Genomic DNA, 10,855 nt, shown 5'->3' on the forward strand with positions numbered 1-10,855 from the left:
GTGACAACACCGGTAATACCGGTATCACCGTTGGGGTGGGAGGGGGGGTGTTAGTTCGATTGAGTTTCCCTTTTTTCTTAGCTCTCAAATGGCTTGTAAAAGTGCTGTGCGCATTTTACTTTCACTTTCGAATTAGCGGCAATTCGATGTTGAATTCAATTCAATTCAATTCAAGCAACAACATCAAACTCATAACTTTTATTAACAAAACTAATAAAAATACACCATATATGCCTAATAAAATAACAAATTACTTGGGCTACACAAAATTTAAATAGGTATATAAAACTGAAAATCAGCAAACACTGGAACCAAATAAATAAGAAACATAGAACGTTTATTAGCAAAACGAATAAGAACGCTTGGAGGCACGGCACATACACCTTGATGTAAAATAAAATAAATAAAATACACAAAGTTTAAATAAAGTATTCAGCAAACACTGTGGAACCAAATAAATAAGTCAAAACTTCCAGTCAATAGGCTTTTCAAAATCTACAATATTGCCAAACGGGTGCCTTTGCATTTCCTTTCTAAACAATCTTCTGCCATCGTCTTGTCTTTCTCACCTCACTCTTGTCAGTCAGCTCGACTCACTCTCCTCACGTGATAAATAAAATCTGACTCCTGCTCCGTGGTGCACTGTCGTTCGCCCACGGTTCGGCACGCTGCATTGAGCGTTTTGTTTTTTAAAGTATCTGTCCTCTAACTGAACTAGGCTAAATTATTTTTGTTTCTATAAAAAAAATCAAAATGACGATGGGGGGTGGTGCCACGTTAGGCAAATGACGTAACCAGTGTTGCGGCTTAACACCGGCATAACCAAAAACACCATCTATCGCAGCAAGCCTACTACATTAATGCAGATTTTTCAATTGCAATAATATTTCAGAATATTACTGTTATACTGTATACCAAAGAAATGTAGCCTTGAAGAGGCCTCTTTCAAAAACATGAAAACAATCGTAATCATTCCAAACTTTTGACTAGGTGTGTGTATACTGACACTTCTAGTTTCACTTTTAGTATGATAAAATGCTATTAAATCCTTTCTCACAGACAGACAGGTGGCTGTGGACTGGGCCATTGCAAAAGACAAGTATCTCGCCAACCAATCAGCGGGAGCAGCTGGTAATGTGCATTTTCATTTAAACTCCATCAGCATCATTTATTTATGTGGATGTAGTTGTAAAAAGCTTTGAAGGTGCATCTACCCTCTAGGTTTTGTAGTGAAGTGTATCTGGATATCTTGTAGGAACCATCAAAGAAGAGAATGTGAATTCTAAAGGTGCAGGAGCTGATGGGAAAGAAAAAGAGGCCAAGAAAAAGTAAGTACAGGAAGTGCAACAAATCTAAAGTGTGTGAAGATGATTTCAGTGAATTGAACATAAGGTCTGTCTTGTGTGAAGGCCCACATTACAGGAAACAAAGGATGACTCTGAGTCAGAAGAAGAAGAGGCGTCCGAGGATGATGATGATGATGAAGCCAATAGTAGTGAAGCAGATAATGCCGAAAATGACTCTGAATCTCAGCAGACAGACAGTGATGCCAGTGAACCTGAAGACGATGATGATGATGATGATGACTCCGACGACGCTGAGGGAAAAAGTAACTATTATTTATTTACAGCAGTGTTATTTTAGGATGACCTGTATACTATATCGTGTTGTTTTAGTATAATTGAAATTGTAGTTTATATATATATATTCAGAATTAAATTATATTTTCTGTTTTAGAAAATTTTATTACCTTATTTTACCTTTATTACCTTTTACCTTTATTACCTTTTAACTTTTTTTTGTGTCTTTAAATGACTCTCTATAAATCTCCTCCTTCAGCTCCTCCAAAGAAGAAGAGAGACCCTCTTCCTTCAGATGTGAATGAGGGAAGAACCATCTTCATCAGGTGATAATCATATAAGGAACTTCTCTTGTTGTATTTATAATCAATAACAGACGTTTTTGTATGTAGGAATTCATATTTTTATTGACATATCTTCAATTTGGGTCCTGTTAGAAATCTGGCCTTTGACACAGATGAAGAGGGTTTGGAAGAAGTGTTGTTGCAGTTTGGTGAGCTAAAATACGTTCGTGTGGTGATGAGCGTAGACACAGGATATTCAAAAGGTAGCTTCAGTCATCAAAACCCCGGCCTGTATGGAATCAGAGTTCTTTCTTTAAAGTAAGTCTCTCTTTTTTTTCCATGTCTGTCTGTGTTTAGGTTGTGCTTTTGCTCAGTTCAAAAGTAAAGAAGCGGCAGACAAATGTATCGCTGCTGCTGCTGAAGATGAAAAAGAGGTGAGTTCGTTGTCCTGCAGCTGTTGTAAGAATTACACTGCATTATACCAGGCAGTAAACACAAGATTATTGTGCTGATGCATATGTGCATTTCAGTTTGGTGGCATTAGGGTTGATGGCAGGAGATTGAACGTTTTGCCTGCAGTAAACAGAGAAGACGCTACCAAATTCAAGGACAAGAAAGTGAAAACTCACACAGGCTCCAGGAACCTTTACCTCGCCAGAGAGGGCTGTGAGTAAAGCCAGACTCAAAATTCTGCCAGTCAGCTGACCAATAACAGAGCTTAAATTGGGTTAGCTAATAGCAGTGAAGCGCATATGTGCACCTGATTTAACCTGTTACTTCTTGAACTTTCTCCAGTGATTCGTCCTGGATCCAAGTCTGCAGAGGGAGTTTCAGAAACTGACTTGGCCAAGAGGACAAGAGTGAGTATGAAGAGTGATTTTGGGCATCTTTTTCATTATTATCTCTCAAGTTTGACTGACCATTGTTATTACTTATTTGTTTATCTGTCTATATATATATACTGTATATATTATATAATGTATAATAGTAGTTAGGGATGCACCGATACCGGTATCGGGCCCGATACTGGTCTCCTGTACTCGTACTTGTTAAAATGCCCCGATACCAAACGCCGATACCACAGCATGTGATCAGTGCCATATTCAGACAAAGAAACACCAACAACAGAACAACAGCTGAAAGGAGTTAAGGATGTCTACTACGAAGTATATGTATGCAATGAATATAATGTTAAACATTCAGTATTAATGCCAAAAAAGTGGTATCGGTGCATCCCTAATAGTATTTATTATTTTTAATTCTTTAATTTTATTACTTAATTTTTTGTTTAATTTTGTCAATTAATTTGTTTTTTTTAGTTTAGTAAATTTGTTTCAAAGTTTTTGTTTCAAATATTTTATGTGGCTTTAATACATTTTTATTTACATTTTAATTTGAGACATTTTAGTATTTCATTTTAGTGCCAAGGCAACATTTAATATTTTTTTTATTATTATTTAAAAAAAAATCATCTAATATTTGTTTTATTTCATCTTTATTTCAGTGAAAGAAAGTTATTCTCATTTTCAATTTTTAATAATAAATACACAATGTTATAAATCCAAATCAATACTGCAAGCTGTTTCACTTATGTTCATATTCCTGAGCAAATAAAAGGCACTCTTTAAACCGGGCATTAATAAGCACTTTGTATCCGGACGGTGGCTGTATAATCTTTGTTATTGTTACTTAGAGATCTGATTGCACTTTCCCACTCGAAATGAGAGATGGCACATACATATTATACATTACACTTAAAATGGTCAATTAAACAAAACAATTAAAAAAAATTCTTCAAGATGCTTTCTGTCACTTTGGCAGATAAAAAAATAAGTGATCTATTTTATCTGTTACTCTATATTGCTCTAAGTGCTTTATAATGATGTTGGGTGTAAAGGGGGCCAAAGTGTATTTCTTCTGCATGTTTTGCGTTTAACATGTTTTTTTGTTTGTTGTGTTGTCAGTTTGAGGAGCTGAAAAGGTCAAAGTTAAAGGACATGAACATTTATGTGTCTAAAACACGGTTGTGTGTTCATAACCTGCCTAAGAATGTGGATCAACAGAAACTTCAGAAGCTCTGCCTCTCTGCTGCTGGTGGTAAAGGGGTCTGCATTACGGAGGTAAAGTACTGCTTTTTTCTTCCAAGTGCTAGAAAAAAAAAAAACTAATAGCAAACCAAAATTCAAAACAATGTTGAATAAATAAAGTAGTATTCTCACAGTTCTTCCTAGAAACACTAGAGGGCAGAACTATGTTATTTGGGTAGGATCAGGAGGTTTCACTGTCTAGTGGTGTTAGTTAGTCATCCAAGAAAGTCTTATTTAAAGGCACAATTGTTGTAGTTCATGAAACCGCTTTTGCAGGGTTCTAACCCAACAACCTTGTGGTTGCCCATAGGTTTAAGGTGGTGTTTATTTAGTTCTTGAGTAATGCCAGACACAAAATATCATTACGACCTGAAAGATATCACTGAAATTACCCAGCCTCTGTGATAGGCTTTGCCAATTAGAAACTCTCTCTGTGCCTATCAGTCATTTTGAGTGTCTGAAAAAGATAAATGTTAAAAGCAAATAAATCTAAAGTAAATAAAATAAATTTGTAAAGCCATTGAATTAAAATTTTGCATGCACTGCAAAAAAAGGAGCGTCCTCAGTGTTTTTGTTTTTCAATACAAATATATAAACATCTTTAAATCAAGATACATTTACTTGAGATGCAAATTAAACACGTGAACCCTAGTTTTCTGAGAAATTGAATAAAATTAAGTTTATGGCTGAGACAAGAACAAAGATCTGTTGGTGTATGAAAACATGTTTTCCATTTGAAGTAGATTTTTATGAGCCCATTGGCAGATATTTGTTCTTGTTTTGATCATAAACATTTTAAAATTTAATCGTAATATTTAAAAATGAATTATTTTTAATGTTTTACATTTTGATCAATTTCTCTAAAAACGAAAAGACGTTTAGACTACATCTATTTTGATGTAAGAATGTTTTGCACTGCAAAACAAGACAAAATACTGATAAAGAACATCACTTTTTTACAGTGTGAGCAGAAGGTACAGTGAAAGTTATTTCCATATTTTAGCTGAGGTCGTTTTTTGGTGGGTAGAATACATTTGAACATAATTGAGATCTATACCCAAGTTGTAATTTCAAACTTTGAAGCGTTACATTTAGAGACTATATTGACATTGTGTTCCATTCAATTTTTTCCATACATTTTCTTTACTTGATCTTAAAAAGGTCTTAAATTTACATTCAGAAAACCTGCAGAAACCCCCTGGTACCTAAATGACTGAAATCGCCAACATCATCTTTAACTGCATAACTTACATCAGTGTTTTTGTTAACTTATGCCATAACTTTTGCATATATAACAAGAATTCCTGATTGTATATATCTGTATATATGTGCCTACAGTGTCGTGTGATGTATGACAAGAAGCCTATTCGTGGTCAGGTGATCGGCAAGTCTCTGGGATATGGCTTTGTGGCGTTTAAAGAGCATGAGCATGCTCTACAAGCCCTACGTCACCTCAACAACAACCCAGACATCGTTGGACCCCAAAAGGTAGACCACTACAAATTCGCTGTTGTTCAAATCCCAGAATCAGGCCTTATTTGGAAACTAATTCTCACTGTTTGCTGAGAGCACTGGTAGAAAAAAGGGATATTTGATAACCTGTTTGTTCTATCAAGTCGATTTATTCCTAGAAAGGCAAACAGGCCACCGAGGTGTCTGTCTTAATTCTTAGAAGTATGTTCAGGGTCATTGCATTAGGGAACGGTGTTAGACGATATTAGCTATAGCTTGCTGGTGTGTAAACACACTTTGAGGGCCTGTTATTAAGGGCTTTATTGCCAGCTTCACAGCAGTGGCCCTTCAATGTTTTGCAAAAGAGGACAAAGGAATGCACTATAGAACGAATCAAATCACATTTTGTCTGTCAACCTTTCCACACGTCCTATAAACATGCATTCCTCTGATGCTCAATGGAATGTGTTTTGGTCTGTATTGAATGTAACTTCTCAAAAATAAGATGAATCGTTCTATTCCCAAACACTTGTGGCCAAGACTCATGGCTGTTTCACTTAATATAAATCAGAAAAAGATTTAGCATTGAGCAACAGCTGAAGATTGAGAAAGACCAGTGGTGAAGTATGAATGTTTGATGATGTAATTTCCCGTGTTGTTCCCGTCAGAGACCCATAGTGGAGTTCTCTCTGGAGGATGGAAGAAAGCTGAAACTTAAAGCCATTCGTTTGGAAAACAGCAAGGTGAGGCTCAGCTGCATCTTGGTTTCCTTTCAATGTGACGTTTTGAAAATGTCAAAATTAAATGGCTTAAATTGATGTGTTTTTCCACAGAAGCAACTCAAAAAAGGCAGTAGCCAAAAAGGAGAGCAACTGCCGCAGCAGCAGCAGCATTCTGGGAAGAAGAAAGGACCTTTGAGGAAAGGAAATGCAGCTAATGTTGTTAAACAGGAGAAGGAACAAGGAAGCCAGTACAGCGGCTTTATGACCAAACCAGAGGTGGAGCATGTAGAACTGAAGGATGGCAAAAAGCGGCCCAAGGTTCTGCACATGCCTTCACACAGAGGCCCAAAGATCAGGTACAACTCAAAATGGAACCAGCACCATTGATTCAACAATAAATAAAAAAAAACTATAATGTACAATGACCCTCACACTATTCCTCAGGAAACGCGATAAAGGGAAACAACCCATGGTACAACCCAAGAAACAGAAGAAAGTGCCCAGCAGGAAAGAGAGAAAGGGGCCTACTTTCATTGAGAAATCCAGCACGAACAGGAAACCGGTAAGGCAAAGAATTGAAGAGAGATAGTTACTTAAATTGAATATTATATAAATTATATGCTTAATAGAAATAAATATTATTATTATTTAAAATGTTGGTTTCCTATTATATATATTATAATTATTATTATATTGAAATTGGTGCTGTCAGTTACATTAATTACATGATGTGCCAATTAATCGCAAATTAAATTTGGCTGTAAAATTACCCACTAAAGATAATTTAAAGCTATTATTGTGTTTAATGAGAAATTATCAAGTAGATATTACAAATAGTAGCTTTAGAACGAAATATTGTATTTGATTCAACGTAAAATGTATTACACACAAACATTTAGGCTACATCGGCCTAACATAAACTATGGAACATGAAAGAAGAGAGAAAGTGAGAAACATCTCAGAATTTTGTTCATACAAGTTATTGATAACCAAATCAGCTTTGTTACCAACAGCCTTCAAAATACATTCTTTTATGTTGTGCAAAAGAAAGAAAATCATACAGGTTTGAAATGACATGAGGGTGAGTAAATGATGACCGAATAAAAATTTTTGGTTGAACTCTCCCTTTAATGTTTTATTATTATTATTGTTATTAATAATAATGAAATTATACTCTAAATAAAAAACTAAAACTGCCAGCAGGTGGTGGTAAATGTCTTTGAGTCATTGATTTATTCATTCGATTCGTTCAAACGGCTGATCCATTCAGTAATGAAGTAAACGGCTCTCTTTATGAATGGACCTTTGAATCATTGGTTCACCTATTCGTTCAAAACGCAGATTCATTCAGAAACGAATCAGCACTGTGTTGCTCAGAGACGCCCAACAGTTATGCTGTGGCTTTATAGATATTTTTGTTGGCAAAATTGTGCAAAAAACAGTCAATAACACTGAACGGTTGTATAAAATCACATTTAAACTCGTGATATTTGGGACAAAAACTGCACTTGTGTCATATTGCTCTTGCGGCTCGTGTAATTTCGCTTATCATATGATATAAATATGAGACTAAAACTCATACAGGGAAATTTTTTGCCACAATATCTTGAATTTTAGGGCATCACTGCATTTGAGTTGTTGCCCTGCATCATATTTGTCAACTGTATGAAATGTAAGATGATGTACAGGTCTGGGGGCGTGGCCAGTGCGTTAGTTAAAATATTTTAATTGTTATTTTTTCATAACTAATTAACGCATTAAACTGACAGCCTAATTAAAATACACTTTTTATTAAAATGTATTCCTGTGACGGCAAAGCTGAATTTTAATCACTCTACAGCGTTGCATGATCCTTCAGAAATTATTATAATATGCTGATTTGGTGGTTAGCAAACATTTCTTATCGTTGAAAACTGATTAAAACGGACTATTTTTGTGGGAACTGTAATCACTGCAAGAGATATATTTATGGCACTTTTGCACCACGTAGTTCTAGGAACTAGCCAGCAAGGTCGTTCCTAGAGAACCAATTTCTCCCTCGGGCTGTTTTCCTGGTTGCATTCGCACCAGCAGCAGGAACTCTGAAGCGGCGTCTTTAATCGCGGCATTTACAGACATCAGCAACCAGTGAATGGAATTTTTTTTTTTGTGGTGTTGAACAGTATTATATGTGTATTTTTTGGTTGTACCATCAGTTTAACCCGTTATCTATCTTTTGTAATTATTATGTGTATTTATTCTGTTGCAGAATACCAAACCTGCCAAACTAAAGTTCCAGAACAGAGAGGATGTCCGCTTTGACACACTGGTGAACCAGTACAAAAAGAAACTAATGGGAACATCAAATACTAAGACTGCAGTCAAAAAGAGCAAATGGTTCAGCTGAACATGTGAGACTGAAAGAACATGTGAAAAATGTTGAAAACCTCAGAGGAGGACTAAATGTAATACTTTTGAGTTTTTAAAACGGAAAAAGTCAGTTTTTCGCCATGTGATGTTGTTTGTTTGCCTCAGAAGTATTTCCTTTATAGATATAACAGAATGCAGAGATGGTTCTAATACGTAACATACGTCATGATGTTGTTAAAATAACATTATTTTGTGTATTTGGTGTAATGGAATGTGTTTATGCGGTTTAAGGTTCAAAAAACATTTTCCACATACTGTACATGATTGTTTCTCCTCTATGCCCCGCCTTTCTGAAACGCATCGATTTTTACAAAACTCATCGGTCTGAAAAGGGAGGTGTGCTGTGATTGGCCAGCTATCCAGTGTGTTATGATTGGCCGAATTCCTCAAGCGTGTGACAGAAATGTTACGCCCCTTACCATATTGTGATGCCGTGTCCCGGCCAGAGCGACGAGACAAAAACATGAAAACCCATTACAAACGAGGCATTTGTTGCATCCAGTGGGGACATAATTATGGATTATAAGGATTTATACTGTCTTTTTATGAGTTGCATCGCACCGTGTAAACATAAAACCATATCTGCATTTGTGATCAGAGAAATGACAAACAACAAGCGCTACTCTACACTGCTCAAAACTCGCGTTTGAATCGTCAGTGGCAAATCCTTTAAATATGAAAAACTTACAGTCTGTGAGTCAGAACAGCCAGCATTGTAGTCTACTCTACCAGGATCAGGAAACAGTCCTCCATAAAATGTGCTGCACACATCTGAATATTTGGGTTGAACTGTTCTGGAACAGTGTTGTAAATACCACTTAACCACTGATTTCTAGATGTGTTACTATCCTTACCATATGTTGATGCCGTTTCCCGGCCAGAGCGACGAGACAAAAACATGAAAACCCATTACAAACGAGGCATTTGTTGCATCCAGTGGGGACATAATTATGGATTATAAGGATTTATACTGTCTTTTTATGAGTTGCATCGCACCGTGTAAACATAAAACCATATCTGCATTTGTGATCAGAGAAATGACAAACAACAAGCGCTACTCTACACTGCTCAAAACTCGCGTTTGAATCGTCAGTGGCAAATTCTTTAAATATAAAAAACTTACTTACAGTCTGTGAGTCAGAACAGCCGGCATTGTATTACAAAACTCATCGGTCTGAAAAGGGAGGTGTGCTGTGATTGGCCAGCTATCCAGTGTGTTATGATTGGCCGAATTCCTCAAGCGTGTGACAGAAATGTTACGCCCCTTACCATATTGTGATGCCGTGTCCCGGCCAGAGCGACGAGACAAAAACATGAAAACCCATTACAAACGAGGCATTTGTTGCATCCAGTGGGGACATAATTATGGATTATAAGGATTTATACTGTCTTTTTATGAGTTGCATCGCACCGTGTAAACATAAAACCATATCTGCATTTGTGATCAGAGAAATGACAAACAACAAGCGCTACTCTACACTGCTCAAAACTCGCGTTTGAATCGTCAGTGGCAAATCCTTTAAATATGAAAAACTTACAGTCTGTGAGTCAGAACAGCCAGCATTGTAGTCTACTCTACCAGGATCAGGAAACAGTCCTCCATAAAATGTGCTGCACACATCTGAATATTTGGGTTGAACTGTTCTGGAACAGTGTTGTAAATACCACTTAACCACTGATTTCTAGATGTGTCCTCCTTTGGAAGGCCAAATAAAGTAGTTTTGCTTTCACAACGAAACACAGCCGGCTAGAGTGAGCGGAGGCGGCGGGTGGGCTTGAGAACGGTGCGGCCGGCAGATTCGACGAAGGAGCGGCTGGCGGGCTTGCAGCAACTACATGTGACGACCCCGGGCTGGACTCAGCTTCGTCCACGGTGAAAGCAGATCCAGCGATCCACAGCGCGAAGTTGATGTATTTCCTCAGCGACCAGTACGAATCAGCTCTAGGCATGACGAAGCGATATAGTCCTCTTTTGGAAGACCAAACAACAACAATACTACAGCGAGAATCAAAGTTACGCCTTCTTTGCGTGAACATTTGGGCGGTGTTATGCAAATCTTCTCACATCGTGACATAGACATGTGGGGGGGGCGTGTTAGAACAAGCCGTTTTAGGTAGGGGTGGTTGACTCAACTTTTATAAAGAATATCTCTTTGGATTTGAGACTTTAGTCTTTGCAACTTTACAGATCTTTATGCACCAATAGCTTGTAACACTTCAAAGAGAAAGGAAAAATTGAAAATCGCATCATATGACCCCTTTAATCTCAGCAAATAATATTTGATGCAATATAAAAAATAAAAAAAAGACCGGTATAGTGT

General features: G+C 36.9%; 1 protein-coding gene across 1 annotated transcript in view; it reads left to right on the top strand.

Annotated features, from left to right (window-relative positions):
- LOC107559828 (RNA-binding protein 28-like) overlaps positions 1–8,690 on the top strand; it is a 16,471-nt gene extending 7,781 nt beyond the window's left edge. Inside the window, exons 14-27 of the mRNA XM_016243820.1 lie at positions 1,060–1,131; positions 1,256–1,328; positions 1,410–1,609; positions 1,840–1,906; positions 2,018–2,127; positions 2,222–2,298; positions 2,395–2,530; positions 2,660–2,724; positions 3,829–3,984; positions 5,290–5,439; positions 6,072–6,146; positions 6,237–6,481; positions 6,570–6,687; positions 8,374–8,690. Coding sequence (XP_016099306.1) covers positions 1,060–1,131; positions 1,256–1,328; positions 1,410–1,609; positions 1,840–1,906; positions 2,018–2,127; positions 2,222–2,298; positions 2,395–2,530; positions 2,660–2,724; positions 3,829–3,984; positions 5,290–5,439; positions 6,072–6,146; positions 6,237–6,481; positions 6,570–6,687; positions 8,374–8,511 — 1,682 coding nt within the window. The 3' untranslated portion in view covers positions 8,512–8,690. The remainder of the gene's footprint in view (positions 1–1,059; positions 1,132–1,255; positions 1,329–1,409; positions 1,610–1,839; positions 1,907–2,017; positions 2,128–2,221; positions 2,299–2,394; positions 2,531–2,659; positions 2,725–3,828; positions 3,985–5,289; positions 5,440–6,071; positions 6,147–6,236; positions 6,482–6,569; positions 6,688–8,373) is intronic.
- The last annotated feature ends 2,165 nt before the right edge of the window (positions 8,691–10,855 follow it).

The sequence above is a fragment of the Sinocyclocheilus grahami genome, unplaced genomic scaffold (genome assembly GCF_001515645.1).
Source record: "Sinocyclocheilus grahami isolate Dianchi unplaced genomic scaffold, SAMN03320097.WGS_v1.1 scaffold22.1, whole genome shotgun sequence".
In the NCBI taxonomy this organism is placed as follows: domain Eukaryota; kingdom Metazoa; phylum Chordata; class Actinopteri; order Cypriniformes; family Cyprinidae; genus Sinocyclocheilus; species Sinocyclocheilus grahami.